Source organism: Argopecten irradians, chromosome 12 (assembly GCF_041381155.1).
Source record: "Argopecten irradians isolate NY chromosome 12, Ai_NY, whole genome shotgun sequence".
Classification (NCBI taxonomy): domain Eukaryota; kingdom Metazoa; phylum Mollusca; class Bivalvia; order Pectinida; family Pectinidae; genus Argopecten; species Argopecten irradians.
The window spans coordinates 38,486,954-38,510,703 of record NC_091145.1 but is presented as its reverse complement, the minus strand read 5'-3'; the positions used below and the strand labels follow the sequence as shown (position 1 = coordinate 38,510,703).

The window sequence follows — 23,750 nt, the reverse complement described above, 5'->3', positions numbered from 1 at the left end:
GTACTGTGTATTGTGATACAGGTACTGTGTATTGTGATACAGGTACAGTGTATTGTGATACAGGTACTGTGTATTGTGATACAGGTACAGTGTATTGTGATACAGGTACTGTGTATTGTGATACAGGTACTGTGTATTGTGATACAGGTACTGTGTATTGTTATACAGGTACTGTGTATTGTGATACAGGTACTGTGTATTGTGATACAGGTACTGTGTATTGTGATACAGGTACTGTGTATTGTTATACAGGTACTGTGTATTGTGATACAGGTACTGTGTATTGTGATACAGGTTCAATGTATTGTGATACAGGTACGGTGTATTGTGATGCAGGTATTGTGTATTGTGATACAGGTACTGTGTTTTGTTATACAGGTAATGTGTATTGTGATACAGGTATTGAGTTATGCTATATATCTCATACACAGTCATGTATTATTTTTTTATGTACATATTACATGGTTTATGCTTTGAGGGAATTTGTCATTTTTAACAGTTTTGTATGTAGTTCTACTGGTCTTGATGAATTAAATTGGATTTATTTGACGGTTTGAAAATAGCATTTTAATGCTTTATCCTTTCCAGATAGGAATATACACAATTTGAACAAGAATTTTGAATCTCAGAAGTACATAAATACTGAGCAGGGACTTACCAGTAATTGATGAAGCTCAATCGTAAAAAGACGACGTTACATGTGGTTTGTATTGTACCATATCAGGACAGTGTTGGAAATTGATATTAGGATACCTAGATGCCAGCCCCTCAAGAAATCTTTAAAGCAGCTACCCAGGGAGATCTTCAATTTTTTCAAGAACTACAGAATGGTGATGCCCACATCAGATTCTCTGATCAATGGCTGAAGGTGACATACCCTAAATCAGGTGACAACCTTCTACACTATGCTGCTAGGCATGGTCATATAGATCTGCTGAAGTTTCTACACAAAGCTGGCGCTGATTTAGAGCTGCCAAACTTTGATGGGAAGCGACCGTTACACGAAGCAGCCCAGGCAGGACATCAACAATGTGTGAAGTATTTACTGTCACAGGATGTGTGTGTGGACTCCTTAAAGAGGGCAGATTGGTAGGTCAAATCCAACAATATTTTCCTCTTGAAAAAAAAAACATTTCATGAAAATTCCTAAAAATACCACTAATAATATATTATCTCCTTGTCATGGAAGACCCAATTTTTTGTTATGTGATAGTCAATGAACATCAGACCTGAAATAAGGTCTGGACTTTGAAAAAGAAAATTATCAATTTTATGTCCCCATTATGAAATGAAGAACAGACTTTTTACCTGTATCCATACTATCCTCTCAAATTGTGTCATGTGTAATGTTACATTCTGTTGCTTCCATATATAATGAACCTGCTAATAAAACCATGATTAAACAATTAGTGATATTGGCTTTGTTTAGTCTACCCAGTATGGTCAACCATGGCCAGCTTCTGATTTTGGGGTCATACATACACATTAATGAAATCTAAACTCTGATTAAATGCAACAGTTACTGTCAGTTAGCATGAATTTGAATTCTTACAGTTTTTCATGAATCATGATGATACAAAACAACCATTATATGGTTTTGAATAATTATATTTGACAATCATTTTACCACACAGGACCCCACTGATGCTGGCCAGTACAAAGCAAGACCAGGACATCATAAAGACACTAGTCAATGCTGGAGCTGATCCTGTTATCAGGAACAAAGATGGCTGGAACTGTTTCCATCTGGCTTGTAGGTAAGCCTTATATACTAAATTAACAATGGATATGGATAGTATATATTGATGTATTTATACCAATTCTGAGGAAAGAAATTGCTTATGTATGATGTAAATCAAGATGTCCTACTTCAGTAATTATCCCCCGCCCAACGAAGTTGGCGTCCGTCCGTCTGTCCGTCCGTACGAATGGTTTCCGGTGCATAACTCTAAAACCAGTAGAGATATTTCCACGAAACTTCATACACACATTGGTCTTATGGTCTAGTAGTGCCTTTTGCTATTTTTAGGTTTTCATTTTTTGCATTTTTTCCGTAACCATGGAAACATTGCTGAAAATATCATATTTTTGTACCAGGTTCGTTTCCGCAGCATAACTGGAAAACCGGTTGAGATATATGCACGGAACTCCATAGGCACATTAGTCTTATGGTCTAGTAGTGCCTTTTGCTATTTTAAGGTTTTCACATTTTGTACTTTTTTCTATAACCATGGAAACATTGCTGAAAATGGCAGATTTTTGTGTAAGAATAGTTTCCGGAGCACAACTCTAAAACCAGCAGAGATATTTCCATGAAACTTCACAGACACATTGTTCTTATGGTCTAGTAGTGCCTTTTGCTATTTTTAGGTTTTCACTTTTTGTGCTTTTTTCTGTAACCATAGAAACATTGCTGAAAATATCATATTTTTGTAGCAGGTTCATTTCCAGAGCATAACTCTAAAAACAGCAGAGATATTTCCACGAAACTTCATAGACACATTCTTTTTAGGCCCTTTATGACACTGTCATTGTACTAATTATAAACAGGTTAATAGTTTTTCACCTATATGCTTCACATTCATAAAACTATTCACCTTGCTGTATCTGCCCTTACCAGAAAAGAAAGAAAAACATTTGGATTATATTCGTGGCAGAGTTATTTGGTGGATGAAAGAAAATACGAATTTAAAACTGCGGTCAAATTTGAATGATATATGTATCTTATGACATTAGACAACACAGACCTTGAATTTAATACTGCGTGGAGTAAAATATTAAAAAAAAAAACGGGAAAATTATCGCCAACAAATGTCAAGGCTGTATACCTGATTCAACAATTGCAGCCCCGCTCTACTTGAATAATACTCCATCTTTCTTTAGCTCAACTTCCTTTTTCCTGTTTTTTTTTCATACACATAAGTCTCCACAATCAAACTTACTTCAGCTTTGATATCTCCATTGGCGGGGGATCTGAATGACTATGTCCTTGTTTAACTACTGATAGCCCCTGATGCTGGATCATTTTTCCTGTAAAATTTGTAAATCTCCTATATCAATGAAATTTGTGCACCCCCTACTTCAAAATTCATTTCAGCACAGAAAATTTGTGCAAATTACACTAGTTTTCACCGTCCTCCGTCTGTCCTTCCGTCCGTTAACAATTCTTGTTACCACTTTTTCTCAGAGAGTACTGATTCACAAGAGATCTGTGTCAAATTACATATGCAGATTCCCCTAGGCGTCTAGTTGTGCATATCACATTTTCAGACCGATTGGTGAACAAGATGGCAGACAGGCCGCCATCTTGGATTTTGACAAATGAAGTTTGTTACCACTAATTCTCAGAAAGTACTGATTCAGAAGAGATCTGTGTCAAATTACATATGCAGATTCCCCTAGGTGTCTAGTTGTGCATATCACATTTTCAGACTGATTGGTGAACAAGATGGCAGACAGGCCGCCATCTTGGATTTTGGTAGTTAAAGTTTGTTACTTCTATTTCTCATAAAGTACAGAATGGATTCTTCTCAAATTTCACATGTAGGTTCCCCTAGGACCCTAGTTGTGCATATTGCATATTGGGACCAATCAATCAACAAAATGGCCGAAAGGCTACCATCTTGGATTTTTATAGCTGAAGTTTGTTACCACTATTTCTCAGAAAGTACAGAAGGGATCTGTATTAAATTTCATGTGCAGGTTCCCCTAGGTCCCTTGTTATGCATATTGAATATTGGTATTGTTCGTTGAACAAGATGGCTGACAGGTCGCCATCTTGATTTTGACAATTGAAGTTTTTTATCACTATTTCTCAGAAAGTACTGAATGGATCTGTCTCAAATTTTAAATGTAAGTTCCACTAGGACTTTAGTTGTGCATATTGCATTTTCAGACTGATCATCAAAAAGATGGCTGACAGGTTGCCATCTTGGATTTTGATAATTGGAGTTTGTTACTGTTATATATCTCAGAAAGTACTCAAAGGATCTTTCTCAAATTTATCTGTAGTACATGTATTATGTAGTAAAATTTTGAAAGGCAGAGAAAAAATCACTCTTTCATTTGTCAGACATAAATAATTCTTTAGTGGGCGCCATGATACCTATATTTATGGTATACAATTGTCTAAAAGTGAATTATTTTCATTTTCAGAGAAGGCCATCTTCCTATAGTAGAGTTTTACCACAAGTGCAGAGGGGATCTTTGGGACACTGTCAGTAAAAATGGAAGAACACCACTTCATACAACAGGTAAATCTAGTCACATACAACAGGTAGATCAAGTCTCATACAACAGGTATATCTAGTCTCATACAACAGGTAAATCTAGTCTCATACAACAGGTAAATCTAGTCTCATACAACAGGTAAATCTAGTCTCATACAACAGGTAAATCTAGTCTCATACAACAGGTAAATCTAGTCTCATACCACAGGTAAATCTAGTCTCATACCACAGGTAAATCTAGTCTCATACAACAGGTAAATCTAGTCTCATACAACAGGTAAATCTAGTCTCATACCACAGGTAAATCTAGTCTCATACCACAGGTAAATCTAGTCTCATACCACAGGTAAATCTAGTCACATACCACAGGTAAATCTAGTCTAGTTACTGCAGTTGTGATCAGATAATATGGTGTAATGCAAAATTAGGGTATCATTGTAACTGCTTCTGATATTCCTGATGGAACAATGTAATAAATCAGCATCATCCAGAAAATTGAATTATTAGTTTTTGTGTGAGTTATTCAAACACTGTAACCAGCTTATGTCATTTTTCAGACATCACACCTTCTCTTTGAATATCTATACATTATTTTTGTGACATCACTTAGCTATCTTTTAACTTTGTTATAAAATACACTATTTTTCTTTCTGGCCTTGCATTTGTGACTCGGATGAACATTGTAATGACATTTTACTTTACACTTTAAACTTGCATTAGGATAGTTATGACATTCTTATTCAAAAACTTTCATTTAAAATATCCTGTTATTTTCTGTAGCACTACATGGCTGTTATGATGTCACCTTGTTTCTACTGGACCATTGTGGGTATTCCGTGGATGTCAAGGATAGCTGCGGAAGTACTCCATTCATGGATGCTATGCGGTCTGGCCACGTGAATGTTGCACAGTTACTTTTTGAGAAACAAAAGGTGCATTGAATATATACGTTTACCTTATCTGTCCATGTATATTCATGCAGTTTTTTTTATATCTTTGGGACAATGGTATAATACACATCTAGTTGTTTGCATGGTCTGAATCATTAAAATAAAATGGGAAAGGTCAATTGATATGATGATTTCCTCTCTTTGAAAAGTATAATGATAAGAAATACTTTTAAAATAAATTCTAAATTTTAAACCAAATCTTTAAGATTAATCAAAATAGAATAAACGATCTCCCTCACTCCTTATATTAGATAAATGTTTAACAGTAATGTAAAGAAGTGACGAATTGCAATGGCATGTGACTTTTTTAGATTTCTTATCTTAAGTTTTAATACCACATAATTCTATAAAAGTTTGTCAGTATCATGTAAATACGTATAACGGTAGCAGCAGCTGGGAAATCTATTTACTTGTATTAACTTATCAGGATGATCAGCTTTATGTATTTAATTGGAAAGTAAAAGGGACAAAAACAAAAAAATTCAGGCAGGTGATATCATACCTTAACTGTTATGCTCTCAATCATCCACCTAGAAATGTTATACATCTGATACAATTGTCCACAGTCCAATGTGAATGAAGTGGATAATGTAGGATATCAGGCTCTCCATCAGGCTGCCCAAGCTGGACACACAGAGTCAGTCCAGTACTTGGTCGATATCCAGGGTGTGGAAGTGGACACTACTACAACATCAGGATCAACAGCCGTGGCTGTAGCTTCCAAGGTCAGTAATAACCCTACCCATACGACATCAGGATCAACAGCCATGGCTGTAGCTTCCAAGGTCAGTAATAACCCTACCCATACGACATCAGGATCAACAGCCATGGCTGTAGCTTCCAAGGTTAGTAATAACCTACCCCATACAACATCAGGATCAACAGCCATGGCTGTAGCTTCCAAGGTCAGTAATAACCCTACCCCTACACATCAGGGTCAACAGCCATGGCTGTAGCTTCCAAGGTTAGTAATAAACCCTACCCCTATGACATCAGGATCAACAGCCTGGCTGTAGCTTCCAAGGTCAGTAATAACCCTACCCCTACAACATCAGGATCAACAGCCATGGCTGTAGCTTCCAAGGTCAGTAATAAACCTACCCCTACAACATCAGGATCAACAGCCATGGCTGTAGCTTCCAAGGTTAGTAATAAAACCCTACCCCCCCTACAACATCAGGATCAACAGCCATGGCTGTAGCTTCCAAGGTCAGTAATAACCCTACCCATACGACATCAGGATCAACAGCTGTGGCTGTAGCTTCCAAGGTCAGTAATAACCCTACCCATACGACATCAGGATCAACAGCCATGGCTGTAGCTTCCAAGGTCAGTAATAAACCTACCCCTACAACATCAGGATCAACAGCCGTGGCTTAGCTTCCAAGGTCAGTAATAACCCTACCCATACGACATCAGGATCAACAGCCTGGCTGTAGCTTCCAAGGTTAGTAATAACCCTACCCCTACACATCAGGATCAACAGCCTGGCTGTAGCTTCCAAGGTTAGTAATAACCCTACCCCTACAACATCAGGATCAACAGCCATGGCTGTAGCTTCCAAGGTCAGTAATAACCCTACCCATACGACATCAGGATCAACAGCCATGGCTGTAGCTTCCAAGGTCAGTAATAACCCTACCCCTACAACATCAGGATCAACAGCCATGGCTGTAGCTTTCAAGGTCAGTAATAACCCTACCCATACGACATCAGGATCAACAGCCATGGCTGTAGCTTCCAAGGTCAGTAATAACCCTACCCCTACAACATCAGGATCAACAGCCTGGCTTAGCTTCCAAGTCAGTAATAACCCTACCCCTACAACATCAGGATCAACAGCCATGGCTGTAGCTTCCAAGATCAGTAATAACCCTACCCCTACAACATCAGGATCAACAGCCGTGGCTGTAGCTTCCAAGGTCAGTAATAACCCTACCCATACGACATCAGGATCAACAGCCATGGCTGTAGCTTCCAAGGTCAGTAATAACCCTACCCCTACAACATCAGGATCAACAGCCATGGCTGTAGCTTCCAAGGTCAGTAATAACCCTACACACCTATAACATCAGGATCAACAGCCATGGCTGTAGCTTCCAAGATCAGTAATAACCCTACACCCTATAACATCAGGATCAACAGCCATGGCTGTAGCTTCCAAGATCAGTAATAACCCTACCCATACGACATCAGGGTCAACAGCGATGGCTGTAGCTTCCAAGGTCAGTAATAACCCTACCCCTACAACATCAGGATCAACAGCCATGGCTGTAGCTTCCAAGGTCAGTAATAACCCTACCCATACGACATCAGGATCAACAGCCATGGCTGTAGCTTCCAAGGTCAGTAATAACCCTACCCATACGACATCAGGATCAACAGCTGTGGCTGTAGCTTCCAAGGTCAGTAATAACCCTACCCCTACAACATCAGGATCAACAGCCATGGCTATAGCTTCCAAGGTCAGTAATAACCCTACCCATACGACATCAGGATCAACAGCCTGGCTGTAGCTTCCAAGGTCAGTAATAACCCTACCCTAACATCAGGTCAACACCTGCTTAGCTTCCAAGTAGTATAACCCCCTCATCAGGATCAACAGCCTGGCTGTAGCTTCCAAGGTCAGTAATAACCCTACCCATACGACATCAGGATCAACAGCCGTGGCTGTAGCTTCCAAGGTCAGTAATAACCCTACCCCTACAACATCAGGATCAACAGCCGTGGCTGTAGCTTCCAAGGTCAGTAATAACCCTACCCATACGACATCAGGATCAACAGCTGTGGCTATAGCTTCCAAGGTCAGTAATAACCCTACCCCCTACAACATCAGGATCAACAGCCGTGGCTGTAGCTTCCAAGGTCAGTAATAACCCTACCCATACGACATCAGGATCAACAGCTGTGGCTGTAGCTTCCAAGGTCAGTAATAACCCTGCCCCTACAACATCAGGATCAACAGCCATGGCTATAGCTTCCAAGGTCAGTAATAACCCTACCCATACGACATCAGGATCAACAGCTGTGGCTATAGCTTCCAAGGTCAGTAATAACCCTACCCATACGACATCAGGATCAACAGCTGTGGCTATAGCTTCCAAGGTCAGTAATAACCCTACCCCCTCCAACATCAGGATCAACAGCCGTGACTGTAGCTTCCAATGTCAGTAATAACCCTACACCCTATGACATCAGGATCAACAGCCATGGCTGTAGCTTCCAAGGTCAATAAAAACCCTACACCTTACATCTAGTATAACCCTACCCCCTACAAGATCAGGATCAACAGCTCAAGCTGTAGCTTCCAAGTTCAGTAATCACCTTACACCTTACAACATCAGCCGTGGCTGTAGCTTCCAAGGTAAGTAATAACCCTACCCCCTACAACATCAGCCGTGGCTCTAGCTTCCAAGGCCAGTGATAAACCTACACCCTACAACATTACGATCAACAGCCATGGCTGTATAGCTTCCAAGGTTAGTAAAAAAACCTAAACCCTTTCTACATCAGGATCAACTGGCCTGGCTGTAGCTTCAATGACTAGTTATAACCCTACATCCTATAGCTACCACATCAAGACCACTAGCCCTGACTATACCTTTGAATGCCCAATACCTACCATAACTGGTCCAATAACCCTTGTCTAATGATCTCATGTTAGTTCCTATCCTGTATCATACACGCCTACCACAATGAGTTCCATTGCCCTGACTGTCAATTTTAAGTTTGGTACGTTCTGCCTTACTACAATTAGTTCAATGACCTTAAATGTTACTTTAAAGGTTAGTTGTCATCCTATATCTCCCACAGTTACAGTTTCCACGATCCAGACTGTGGCTTCCAATATAAGTTTCAACCTTTTACCCCAGCACAATTTGTCCAAGAAGCATGAAAATGCAACAAGACTCAGCGACCAAGACCGTGACTTTCAATGCAAATGTATGTCTTTTAGAAGCTTACTTACGTACCCTATCACATATAACCACAATGATGGCTTCGATTGTCATTTCCTTTTCTTTGTCAGAAGAAATAGTTAGGTATGTGAAACCACGTTATTCGAGTAGCTTTATATCTTTATTCTATATCAATATGTATAATAAAGGCCTACTAGCTACAGACTCAGATGCGGTGTCAGCGATGTAAATGCATTCTTGTACTTCGATTGCCAACAATAGTCATCCTCTTCCGTCTTATCAAAGTCGATGTGATGAGTAATCCTATATTTTCTCCTTTCATCCTAATATATATACTAGACATCATTCCACGGTTTGCTACAGTACAAAAAATGTTTATTATCGTTAGCATTAACAGAATTACTAATTGGCCATGAATAATGCCCTATAATAAAGCGTTTTCAATGTTTACCAGGAAGGCCAGCTTGCCGTTCTAGAGTTTCTGTTGAGAGCGGGAGCTAACATTAACACTGTAGACAACAAAGGCAGATCTGGTGAGCATTCCTCTTCTTATTTTTTCCTTTTCTGTTTTCAATGACATATCAAAAGAATAATTCTCATTGGTTTTAACTTGTTTAAATTCATGATAAATTGGCATTTTCAGCATTTCTAATATAGGCCATGGGCTAGGAGGGTCCCACATGCAACACCCCACGGATCACAAATCAAAATGTTAACATTGCATAAGTTGGGATGAACTTCCGGTTATGACGTTATCAAGATGGCCACCATCGCGAATTTCACTAAAAATTGAAAAATAGTCATAACATTGACATTTTTCAACCGAAGCAGACAAATGGGGTATCAAAATGACCACAATAGAACAACAAATACATACCATGACCAAATAATGCAATGTATGTAGTGTTTTTAACGCAGGAAACAAACAAAAAATAGGATTTTAAGCTCAAAAATGGTAATTTTTTAGCAAATGTTTCATATTTGGCTAGACGCAGCAAAAATGTTGCCCAACAGCAAACTATTATTTCAAATCAGTTTTTGACCACTTTTTAATTAGTTTAAACAACAACAAAAAACAAAAACAAAATAAACCCAATGTTGATATTGTATAAGTTCCGATTAAGACGTTAACAAGATGGCCGCCATCTCGAATTTCACTAAAAAATGAAAAATAGTCATAAAATTGACACTTTTCGACTGAAGTAGACAATCACAATGACCACAATGGAACAACAAATACATATTCGGACGCAGCAAAAATGTTTCCCAACAACAAATTATTATTCGTAATCAGTTATTTGATCTCCTGTCAATCAGTAAAACAACAACAACAACAAAATATATATATATATATATGCAAAAGAGAATTATTGTTATACCATCATTAGGTTTACAAAACATCACCGGGTGCGTATACTGAGCATATGATTATTTTTTCCAAACCGATGACACTTTTTCCTGGTGTCTTAGAATTCCCTGAATATAACATTGATAATCGCCAGAGTGTCCTCTTTGATGTCGATGAGCGGATGAGCTGATGTGTCATTACCTTGGTTCTAACTTGTCAACCGTCCATGGCCAAAGTTAACATCAGGAACATCGGGTTCAGTGATGTGGGAGCTCTTCCTGTTTCCAACCCAGTGATTCACATATCGTATATGATGTTCCATACTTCCCCGGCATGATGAAAAAGACACCAATCCACATTCTGCCGAGGGTTGAGTTGGTTCTCCTTAGTTCCTATAAAGCACACAGGTGGATTATTTTAGTCATAAATGAGGTCTGGAGTGAAGTTCCACTCTTTGCCAAGTCTGAAAAGCACTGAAGCGAACTTTTTTCTGTAGATTTTTTTTTCAATGGTATCTTTATGCATACACCACATGTGACACAAGCAGCACCTTCAATGGAGTGGGAAAAGTCAAACAAATGAAAAACATTTAACATATTTGGCCTCATTAATGACCTCGATGATATCACCTGTGCCATTTACGGTCGTACGAGGGTCCACAAGGTTGATGAATGGTACCTCATACGAAGTATGGAGCTATTTGCTAAGGAGAACCAATTCCACCATTCGAAAAATATTGATTTGTTGTAATTTTAATTGTGCCGGAGAAGTCTGACACACCATATACGATATGTTAGAATCTTAAGGAGATTCCACATCCCTGAACTTGTTGTTTCACATCCCTGAACTTGTTGTTTCTGATATGAACTCTGGCCATGGATGGGCCATGAAAGATGACAGGCTAGAACAACACTGGTAATGTAGTGTCATATAGGCTCATCGACATCGAAGACGACGCACTGGCTTTCGACGAATTGGATACTGGTATCTTGATTACTCTGATTCGGACTGAATGTCACTACTGCACCAGCTACCAGACATGTCGAGTCTCTTCAGTGGATAGAGCAGTGAGGCGAGAAAGCACGCACAATGATAATGGTTACCATTGAGAGCTAGTGAAAGAAATATGTGACACTGTAGTAACCATCTAACATTTGCTTATGCTATGTATAGGAAATTAACAATGAATGTGCTCATTTAAAAACGTTTTTGAAACTTAATGATTTTACCGGAAACACAGGCTAATCCTAGGTTACATTTGATACGCTATCAGTAGGTGTTGTGCTCTGATAATTGTTTTTGAGACGCTGCTAATCTAAAACATTTGAAACATCAAAATGGATTACATGAATATTAGGAAATTTTGAAGTAAGCAAACTGTGAATTGTCCCACCTAGATATTCTGTCAACTTTAAATGATTGTTTTTCTACTTATAAATCGTCAATAGTCGATGTTCTATTTAAGGAAAGTATAATAAACCAGGAAACTGTAGTGTCAGCGGTTTGGAGTTCGAAAAATAGTATATGCCAATTATACGCACCCGGTGATGTTTTGTAAACCTAATGAAAGTGTAACAATAATTCTCTTTTGCATTTCTATATATTTTTGTTTTTGTTGTTGTTGTTTTTACTGATTGATAAGAGTTCAAATAACTGATTACGAATAATAATTTGTTGTAGGGAAACAATTTTGCTGCGTCAAGCCAAGTATGAAAAATTTGCTGAAATATCACCATTTTTGAGCTTAAAGATGCTCCACCGTTAACAGAGCATAAATGACACTCATCATTTGAACAGTAATTGGTGTTTAATTGTGTATATATAGGCCTAATTTACACAAACAATAATATTAAATAATTCATTTTGTTTTTGGTGCATGCGCAATCAGTACTTCATTCCATATAGGACATAGTGCCATGGAATTTTTTCGGGATGCAATTAATTATTTTTTATATTTTTATCTTGACGTAAAATTAGAAGCTCAAACTTTTAAATGGTGATAATGGTGTAAAGTAAGTAACTTTTGTAACTGAAGAAAATTACTAAATCGTCTGCTGCTGTTTTTGATAGAGTAAAAATACCATTTGTCAGCGGTGGAGCATCTTTAAAATCTTATTTTTTATTTCCTGCGAACAAATCACTACATGTATTGGATTATTTGATTCTGATATGTATTTGTTATTCGATTGTGGTCATTTTTATACCTCATTTGTCTACTGCGGTTGAAATATGTCAATGTTATGAATATTTTTTTTTTCAATTTTTAGTGAAATTCGAGATGGCAGCCATCTTGATGACGTCATAACCGGAACTTATACAATGTTAACATTGGGTTTTTAGCCCACCATCATCAGATGGTGGGCTATTCAAATCGCCTTTCGTCCGTGGTCCGTCGTCCGTCCGTCCGTCCTCCGTCCGTCCGTCCGTTAACAATTCTTGTTACCGCTATTTCTCAGAAAGTACTGAAGGGATCTTTCTCAAATTTCACATGTAGGTTCCCCTAGGGCCCTAGTTGTGCATATTGCATTTTGGGACCAATCGGTCAACAAGATGGCCGACTGGCGGCCATCTTGGATTTTGATAGTTAAAGTTTGTTACTGCTATTTCCCAGAAAGTACTGAAGGGATCTTTCTCAAATTTCATATGTAGGTTCCCCTAGGGCCCTAGTTGTGCATATTGAATTTTGGGACCAATCGGTCAACAAGATGGCCGACTGACGGCCATCTTGGATTTTGATAGTTAAAGTTTGTTTCCGCTATTTCCCAGAAAGTACTGAAGGGATCTTTCTCAAATTTCATATGTAGGTTCCCCTAGGGCCCTAGTTGTGCATATTGCATTTTGGGACCAATCAGTCAACAAGATGGCAGACTGACTGACGGCCATCTTGGATTTTGATAGTTAAAGTTTGTTACCGCTATTTCTCAGAAAGTACTGAAGGGATCTTTCTCAAATTTCATATGTAGGTTCCCCTAGGGCCCTAGTTGTGCATATTGCATTTTGGGACCAATCGGTCAACAAGATGGCCAACTGGCGGCCATCTTGGATTTTGATAGTTAAAGTTTGTTTCCGCTATTTCCCAGAAAGTACTGAAGGGATCTTTCTCAAATTTCATATGTAGGTTCCCCTAGGGCCCTAGTTGTGCATATTGCATTTTGGGACCAATCAGTCAACAAGATGGCAGACTGACTGACGGCCATCTTGGATTTTGATAGTTAAAGTTTGTTACCGCTATTTCTCAGAAAGTACTGAAGGGATCTCTCTCAAATTTCATATGCATGTTCCCCTTGAACCCTAGTTGTGCATATTGCATTTTGGGAGCGATCGGTCAACAAGATAGCTGACTGACGGCCATCTTGGATTTTGATAGTTAAAGTTTGTTAACGCTATTTCTCAGAAAGTACTGAAGGGATCTCTCTCAAATTTCATATGCATGTTCCCCTTGAACCCTAGTTGTGCATATTGCATTTTTGGAGCGATCGGTCAACAAGATAGCCGACCGCCGGCCATCTTGGATTTTGATAGTTAAAGTTTGTTACCGCTATTTCTCAGAAAGTACTGAAGGGATCTTTCTCAAATTTCATGTGCAGGTTCCTGAAGGGGTCTAGTGCATTTTCGGACTTATCGGTCAGCAAGATGATCGACTAGTAGCCATCTTTGATTTTAATAATTGAAGTTTATTACTGTTACATATCTCAGAAAGTACTGAAAGGATCTTTCTCAAGTTTCATATATAGCATGTAGTAAAAGTTTGAAAAGCAGGGAAAAGATCCCTCTTTCTGTTATCAGACATAGATCATTCTTTGGTGGGCGCCAAGATCCCTCTGGGATCTCTTGTTGTTGTTGTTGTTGTTTAAGCTGATTAATAAGTGGTCAAAAAACTGATTAGAAATATTAGTTTGCTGTTGGGAAACATTTTTGTTGCGTCATGCCAAATATGAAAGAATTTGCTAAAAAATGGCAAATTGCCATTAAGGATGTATTCTTCTGAGGTTTTGGTCCCGTTGAAGTCTCGTTTCAACATAGACCAAAGAAGTTATGAGATTTTCAAATATAATTTATCAGTATCTGTAGCAAGTTGCCAGATGCAAATTTTGTCAAAAAATTACATTTCTATTTTTAGTAGATTTTTTTATACGGGGATTTTAAGAAATGGCCCATTTGGCGGCCATTTTGAAATTGTGTCTTTTTTTGCTTCAAGTAGAGCCACAGTTTTACCATTTTTTACTGAAATTGTTTTTACTTAAATCATTACTGCGCCGGCATTTTTAGCTGTATTTAGCTAATTTTTGTTGCAAATCGTTACTAGGTTCGTAGTAATTAAAATATTTAGCATTAATATGTGAAACGATACACTTTAGTGACTTTATTTTTACATTTAATGGTAATTTGGGCACTTTTATTTTTTACTCTAAAATAATGAACAAGAGATCCCAGAGGGATCTTGGCGCCCACCAAAGAATGATCTATGTCTGACAATGGAAAAGAGGGATCTTTTCCCTGCTTTTCAAACTTTTTTCAAACACACTACATATAAAATTTGAAACAGATCGCTATAGTACTTTCTAAGACATAGTGGTAACAAACTTCAACAATGAAATCTAAGATGGCGGCCGGTTTGCCATCTTGTTTACTGATCAGTGCCGAAAGGCATTATGGATCAGTCCTTAAAATGTACTATGCACAACTAGGGTACAAGGGGAAACTATGCATGGAATTTGAGAAAGATCCCTTCAGTACTTTTTGAGAAATATTGATAACAAACTTTAACTATCAAAATCCAAGATGGCCGTCAGTCGGTCATCTTGTTTCCGATCGGTCCCAAAATGCAATATGCACAATTAGGGTCCTTGGGGAACCTGTATATGAAATTTGAGAAAGATCCCTTTAGCACTTTTTGAGAAATAGTGGTAACAAACTTTAACCATTAAAATCCAAGATGGCCGCCTGTCGACCATCTTGTTGACCAGTCTGGTCCCAAAATGCAATATGCACAACTAAGGTCCCTAGGGGAACCTATATATGAAATTTGAGAAAGATCCCTTCAGTACTTTTTGAGAAATATCGGTAACAAACTTTAACTATCAAAATCCAAGATGGCTGCCTGGGGCCATCTTGTTCACCGATCGGTCCCAAAATGCAACATGCACAACTAGGGCCCTAGGGGAACCTATATATGAAATTTGAGAAAGATCCCTTCAGTACTTTTTGAGAAATAGCGGTAACAAACTTTAAGTATCAAAATCCAAGATGGCTGCCTGGCGGCCATCTTGTTCACCGATCGGTCCCCAAAATGCAACATGCACAACTAGGCCCTAGGGGAACCTATATATGAAATTTGAGAAAGATCCCTTCAATACTTTTTTGAGAGAAATAGCGGTAACAAACTTTAACTATCAAAATCCAAGATTGCCGCCTCTCCGCCATCTTGTTTCATCGATCGGTCCCAAAATGTAATATGCACAACTAGGGCCCTAGGGGAACCTATATAGTGATGAAATTTGAGAAAGATCCCTTCAGCACTTTTTGAGAAATAGCGGTAACAAACTTTAAGTATCAAATTACAAGATGGCCGCCTGTCGGCATCTTGTTCACCCGATCGGTCCCAAAATGCAACATTGCACAACTAGGGCCCTAGGGGAACCTATATATGAAATTTGAGAAAGATCCCTTCAATACTTTTTGAGAAATAGCGGTAACAAACTGTTTAACTATCAAAATCAAAGATGGGCCGCCTGTCGGCCATATTGTTGAACGATCGGTCCCAAATGCAATATGCACAACGAGGGTCCTAAGGGAACCGACATATGAAATTTGAGGAAAGATCCCTTCAGTACTTTCTGAGAAATAGCGGTACCAACGGACGGACGGACGGACGACGGACCACGGACGAAAGGCGATTTGAATAGCCCACCAATCTGATGATGGTGTGGGCTTAAAAATGCTTCTGGAACTAGATTATTAAATATTTATATTAATTCATTTAAAATTAAATGGTAGTTTTACAAAATTTACAGACCTTGTATTTTTTACAATGTGTCTATTACTCTTAGACTACTTAAAAATTCATTACATAACAAAATCATGCAATAAACAAAAGCAATTTTACATGTCTATAGTCAAAGAATACTTATTAATTTTTATTAGAATGCAAAGAATGTTATTGGGATATAAAATACCGTCTCTGTTAAAATATTTAAAGCATATTAAAAGAGATATAGCTTCTAAATGTTGTGTATAACTTAATATTTTTTTAACTGTAACAACTTTCTAGAAAATTCCCTTTTACTAGATGTACCTGTTCCCCTAGTAGTCTGTGAGCTTCGGCCAGCTCTAAGAACACAGAGACACGGTCATTGACACTTATCGCAGTGGCTTTGCCTTTCTTTGGAACATTTCCTCTACCTGTAAAAGGAAAACAAATTACATTAGGTCAAGTGTGATAGAACTGACAAAGTCTTTTACACAATTCTCATCACTGGTACTATTCTGTTAAACGATTTTTACATTTATCATTTAGTCTAACCTAATTATCTGCGAGCAATCTACACTTAATTTTCAAGTCAGTTTCATCTTGTTTTTGCTATACCATTGGGTCCAAAATGTAAAATCAAACCTATTTCCTAAATTTCTATGGTCCTTTAAAAAATTCTATGGGTAGGTGAATTATTATACTTACCCGAAGTTTTCACTCCAGGCAACGTCATGGCCATCTGAAGTGTCTTCACGGCGTCGGCGTAGTTCCCCTTGTTTCTTCAGAATTCTAGAGGCTATTGATGTGAGTGGTACTCAAGGAGAGTCACGCACCTTTAGGAAAGACAATGTAATTCTAGTCTCTTACTCATACTCACTATCTGAGTAATTTATCAAATAAGGTAAAGAACATAATACTTAGAAGAAAGGAAGATCTAGTAGCTTTAACCGTCAAAAGAAAGCATCTTTGAGACTCAGTACTAAGTTCAAAATATATTAGAGTACAGATAATAAACCTAATCTCATTTTGTCATTCATGGAATTATTATTAAGATAAAAATTACATCATAAAAATACGTTAATCATTAAGTATCATTAGCCCATCTTGTTGATTATTGTACTTACCTCAAAGGTTGGTAGCTGAGTCTCGACTTCTAGGGATTGTGCTGGTGTAGCTAACTTGAATGTTACTCCTGGTGGAGATGTATAACTAAGTCAGGAAACAACGAATTAGAGAATATCAGAAGTTAATTATATCAGAAACTCATCAGAGCGGATATTCTTAAAAATTACAGTCAAAATGAATTTGTATTACTTTCAATGATTGTTTTTTTTCATGAAGAAATACCAGCTTTTTATGGTACTTTGTATTAAGAAAAAAATACACTATACAAAAATCCTATTCAGATACCTTATTTTCAACAATACATGTTCTATCTTTAATCAGTGTACCCTGTTTAGCTATGACAAGCAAATTTCAGTAATATTACAATCGCTCTGAAAACAACTATCAAAATTCCTAGATATAAAATCATCATTGATAGGTTTTGAAGGTCATTCACAAGTTTTGACTTTTTAACTATGCAGTACCTACCTGTGCCATGAGTATAGTGGGCGTCAGAGAATGTTTGTATCTACTTCTAGACAGTGATTCAGTGTGTGCCCTGGGCACCGTCGATATCCCCTGAAACACAAACACGTTCATACACCTGACTTGTGATAACATTCAGTGATTTCAGTTTTAGCCTCATCAATTATACACTTTTTATTTCCATCTACCATTTATATATACAAACATTTTACTTGTACGAAAAAAAAAAAATATCATATCACAAAACCACCTATGCAAGATCCTCTATTTAGAATCTACCAGACTTCTGGTGCTCCTTAGACATAGTACTGGAAAAGCTCTAAAAAAAGTTGGTTTTGAAAATTGAACAGATGATTCTCAACACTACTTTATATTGAAATCCTTTGTACAAACCTTGTAGAAACTTGATTCTGCCGAGATAATATAGTGCCTCTAGTAAACCGGGAACAGCTCTGGCTATGTGGATCTAACACCTGATTACAGCGCTTCAGGACGGGGCTGACAGCCTGGCCAGTCTGTGGGGGCTACATATGGCAAAACACATTGTATTAGCTAAGGGAGCTACATAAATCATGAATTGTTTTTGTGTTTCTCATACACCTGAATTTTTTTGTAGAATATAACTATCTATTTCATATACATAATGGAATCCTTGGATTTTTTATTCAAACTTCTTGATCCACAAGGATTATTTGATTTTGAATATTACAAAGTTTCAATGATACTTTATTTCGAACATGATTAACAAAATGAAAACAATATTACCGGTATAACTGATCGTTAGTTGGATGATTAATTAGGCTTAAACATTCTATTAAAGCTAAAGGTAATTTAATGACAGTCTCCATTATGTTGCATGTGTGAATGTCTGTAAGTTTGGGGAGGCTGTGGCCATGGTATATTCACTATCAACGTTAACGACAACCACAATCTTGAAATGTATGCATTGTATATGTCTGTCGAACAAATTAAAATTGAGCCTACCGTTTGTGGAGCAAACTGAAGATAGTCCTTGATGATTTGTGTAGTAGAAAGTCTGGGTTTAGGAGCAGGTAATAATGATTTCCTAGAGGGTATCCCTGGTAACAAAAAAACATACAATAAATAACATTGTCAGTAGTAAATTATCAGATGAAGACACTGAGACATGTATTATAAGTCAGACTTCAGCAGTAATTTGAGTTTCTTAGAATTAACCTAACAAAAGTTTGTTTAAAATGACCTTTAGCCTTTGATAACATAAATGAACTTGAATTTGGTATAATCAAATTTACCGTACCAGGTAAGCACAGAATTGGATTTGATCTGGTTACCAAACTGACAAATACTGGTATTCACAACAGTTGCTATATAAAAACACAAATACAATGTAATATACACAATTAAATTTTAGTCCAAAACTTGATCACAGCTAAAATATGTGAATCCTCACCTTTAATCCTTGGAAGTGAACTTCGATGGCAGAATTGAGTAGTTCAATAGCTTTTTCTGGTCCTTGACGGCGTTTAATGGCCAGTAGTCCACTCAAATATGATAGTTCCTATAAGGCAAAAAGGTGTAAACCAAGAAATAAGGTAAGGTTTTGTTGTGTTTACAGTGTATCAGGATTCACAGAGAATAAATACAGATTCAAAGAACATTTTGTATATACATTTATATACATCAGTAATAAGTACATGTATGTACGTGTATCTACAATCTAAAATTGATACTGTTGAAAAAGAAATTCATATCTTAGATATTCAAAAGACATTTATCAATGAGTATTTCCCTTGAACTGTGTACATAGTTTTCCTAAAATGTTGATAGAACATATGTTACTGGTAGTAGGTACAATTATATTGCGAAAAATAAATGTAAATGTTTCAGTAGAATGTACAACACATGCAAATACATAAACAAAAGAACTAATTTCTACTTTGTTTTTCAAGGTTAGAAGTGAAATGTGATTTTCTTTTTTATAATGAATATGTAAAATTATATTACATATGGTATTAAACAGTGAGGTGATAAAATAATGTGAACAAATTGCTTGTCAGTTTTGGAATTGTGAATTGTAATAGACTTATCTCCCTTAGACAAACTTTTAAAAATGTGATTTGGTATTACTGAAAAGCAAATGGATTTAAAGTGAAGATATATTTTTTTCTAACTATAATGTATCTAGTCTACTATAAAATATAAAAGTCTACACTATAACTTGTAGATCTGTGCTGCCATTACCTTATCTAATTCCTGTTTAGAAGTTGAGAATGAAATGTGATTATTAAAAGAAATATTAAGTGTTTCACTGCACTAAGGTATTTCAAACCTCACACTGAAAATGAATGCTAATAAACTCTGTTGAATAATCATTATTCTAAATGGTACGCAGGCCGTTACAAAGCAGTAGTGAAAGTTGTAATGAAGATATATTTGACAACATTCTTATCACCAGTGACATTTTCATGAATCATTTAAGAATGCTTTTTGTTTACCTTATATACTAAAGCTTTAATTAAACAAGAGATCCCAGAGGGATCTTGGCGCCCACCAAAGAATGATTTATGTCTGACAATGGAAAGAGGATCTTTTCCCTGCTTTTCAAACTTTTTCAAACACACTACATATAAAATTTGAGACAGATCGCTATAGTACTTTCTAAGAAAAAGTGGTAACAAACATCAAAACAATGAAATCTAAGATGGCGGCCGGTTGGCCATCTTTTTTACCGATCAGTCCCAAAAAGCATTATGGAGCAGTCCTTAAAGGTACTATGCACAACTAGGGTACAAGGGGAAAACTATGCTTGGAATTTGAGAAAGATCCCTTCAGTACTTTCTGAGAAATAGCGATAACAAACTTTAACTATCAAAATCCAAGATGGCCGTCGGTCGGTCATCTTGTTCACCGATCGGTCCCAAAATGCAATATGCACAACTAGGGTTCTAGGGGAACCTACATATGAAATTTGAGAAAGATCCCTTCAGTACTTTTTGAGAAATAGCGGTAACAAACTTAAACTATCAAAATCCAAGATGGCCGCCTGTCGGCCATTTTGTTCACCGATCGGTCCCAAAATGCAACATACACAACTAGGGCCCTAGGGAAACCTATATATGAAATTTGAGAAAGATCTCTTCAGTACTTTTTGAGAAATAGCGGTAACAAACTTTTAACTATCAAAATCCAAGATGGCCGCCTGTCGGCCATCTTGTTGACTGATCGGTCCCAAAATGCAATATGCACAACTAGGGCCCTGGGGGAACCTGTATATGAAATTTGAGAAAGATCCCTTCTGCACTTTTTGAGAAATAGCGGTAACAACCTTTAACTATCAAAATCCAAGATGGCCGCCTGTCGGCCATCTTGTTGACCGATTGGTCCCGAAATGCAATATGCACAACTAGGGTCCTAGGGGAACCTACATATGAAATTTGAGAAAGATCCCTTCAGCACTTTTTGAGAAATAGCGGTAACAAACTTTAACTATCAAAATCCAAGATGGCCGCCTGTCGGCCATCTTGTGGACCGATCGGTCGCAAAATGCAATATGCACAACTAGGGTCCTAGGGGAACCTACATATGAAATTTGAGAAAGATCCCTTCAGCACTTTTTGAGAAATAGCGGTAACAAACTTTAACTATCAAAATCCAAGATGGCCGCCTGTCGGCCATCTTGTGGACCGATCGGTCGCAAAATGCAATATGCACAACTAGGGTCCTAGGGGAACCTACATATGAAATTTGAGAAAGATCCCTTCAGTACTTTCTGAGAAATAGCGGTAACAAGAATTGTTAACGGACGGACGGACGGGAAGGACGGACGGACGGAAGGACGGACGGACGGACGACGGACCACGGACGAAAGGCGATTTGAATAGCCCACCATCTGATGATGGTGGGCTAAAAATAACAAAAATTCAAATGGGGCAAAAAAGTAAGCACACGGACCCCCAATTTTTCTTCCTGATTTAGAAAGAACAACCGTTTCCCTATTGATATGCAAAATAATAACAAAAGTTTAATACCAGAACTTTTTTTATAAAGGGTTAAATTTGGCAAAAATGGCTGAAAATGGTGCATTTGGTAGCACAAAATTAAGGGGTAGGGGTAGCATAAGTTGTTATTCTGAGAAAATATATTAGTCTAATTGATCAAAACTGGTATATTTTTAAAGAAGACTACTAGAAAATGAATTCTACAAACATTCATACATGTCAAACACCTCATTAGGAAATTATGGCTTTAATCTCCATCTTATATGGTCAAAACGCCAAAATTCCCATAAAATCCAATATTTTGTCAATTAGGTGTCTTTGAGTGACAAAAGCTCAAAAACGAGCACACGGACATATGTTTTTTCTTTCATTTTCTTTTATGGTATGAACTCCTTTTTCCCAAAAATCTATATGAGAAAAAAAGTTTAATACAAGAAAATTTTGACTTCTCAGAGGTGTACATCCTTAAAATGGCAAATTGCCATTTTTTAGCTAAAAAAACATTTTTTCGTTTCCTGCGTCAAAATGACTACATATAATGGATTATTTGGTCCTGATATGTATTTGTTGTTCTATTCTGATCATTTTGATACCTCATTTGTCTACTTCGGTTGAAAAAATGTCAATATTGTGACTATTTTTCAATTTTCAGTGAAATTCAAGATGGCGGCCATCTTGATGACGTTATAACCGGAAGTTCATCCCAACTTATGCAATGTTAATATTTTGATTTGTAATCAGTGGGTCATTAGGGTTCAGAAAAATATTGGTTCGGAGGTTTTGAAAGGGTGCATGTGGGACCCTCCTACCTCATGGCCTAATAACAACATTATGATATATTTTTCGGGTACAGGTTGATACATATCTGTCTATGCACCTTATTACCTACATGTTGTAAAGATTTGGGGCATTTAACCCCAGTAATTCTGTAAACAGCATTATTGAGATTTACATGTATATTATTCCTATATCTTCTCTGTACTAAGAGTTTTCTCCCTTCAAACATTTGTTTATTCTACCATTCCAGCGCTCCACATTGCCAGTGGTGCCCAACACCCAATGTGTGTGGAGATTCTACTAAAACATGGGGCAGTACTGGTACCGGATATGGCGGGTAATACTCCAGATAAACTGGCCAAAAAGGATAGTGTGATAGAAATGTTTGAGAAACACAATCTAACATAGCACTGGCCACATTTATGTTAGAAACACAACCCAAAGTGAACTTCTTCTGATAAACCTAACAAAACAAAAAAAGTATCCTAAAATCACAGACAAAAGTGACACTCTCTGACTGGATAATGTTCTAGATTAAATGGATGATGTCACACAGGTGAGCAAATAGGAAACCATAAGTAACCGTAAAGCTTCTGTAAAGTTGTTAAGATGGACACTGTCACACACACGTTTGAGAATCACAACCGTAAGTAAGACTGGATAAAGTGGCCAAAGGGACGATGTCATTTAAATGTTTGAGAACCACAACTCAAGGAAACAGTTAGTTGGTCAAAAAGGAAAGCATCTTCATTTGAAAATATCTTGAAATATATGCAACATCCACAAAGACTGAAGAAGAAGGATTTCGTTAACGAAATTAACGAATTTCATGTATTGAGTCGCATAATTCTAGATAACTTTAACATTTTGACAACATTAGACTACTTGACTACAGGCCTTGAGATACAATTCAATATCAAACATGGCCCATAAAGGAGAGCACTTGTTTGATGTGCTTTTAATATAAATAAAATTAATTAAATTTTTA

General features: G+C 37.3%; 1 protein-coding gene and 1 long non-coding RNA gene across 2 annotated transcripts in view; one reads left to right on the top strand and one right to left on the bottom strand.

Annotated features, from left to right (window-relative positions):
- Positions 1-23,750, top strand: part of LOC138304923 (ankyrin repeat domain-containing protein 16-like) — a 26,115-nt gene extending 2,365 nt beyond the window's left edge. The window contains exons 2-8 of the mRNA XM_069245318.1: positions 589-1,089; positions 1,635-1,757; positions 4,156-4,253; positions 5,010-5,161; positions 5,746-5,904; positions 9,551-9,629; positions 23,013-23,750. Coding sequence (XP_069101419.1) covers positions 758-1,089; positions 1,635-1,757; positions 4,156-4,253; positions 5,010-5,161; positions 5,746-5,904; positions 9,551-9,629; positions 23,013-23,170 — 1,101 coding nt within the window. The 5' untranslated portion in view covers positions 589-757 and the 3' untranslated portion in view covers positions 23,171-23,750. The remainder of the gene's footprint in view (positions 1-588; positions 1,090-1,634; positions 1,758-4,155; positions 4,254-5,009; positions 5,162-5,745; positions 5,905-9,550; positions 9,630-23,012) is intronic.
- LOC138304925 (uncharacterized) lies at positions 18,280-19,881 on the bottom strand. Its single transcript, XR_011205649.1, has 3 exons — positions 19,438-19,881; positions 18,990-19,084; positions 18,280-18,529 (listed from the first exon to the last, which is right to left on the bottom strand). It is a non-coding gene; the product is annotated as an uncharacterized lncRNA (long non-coding RNA).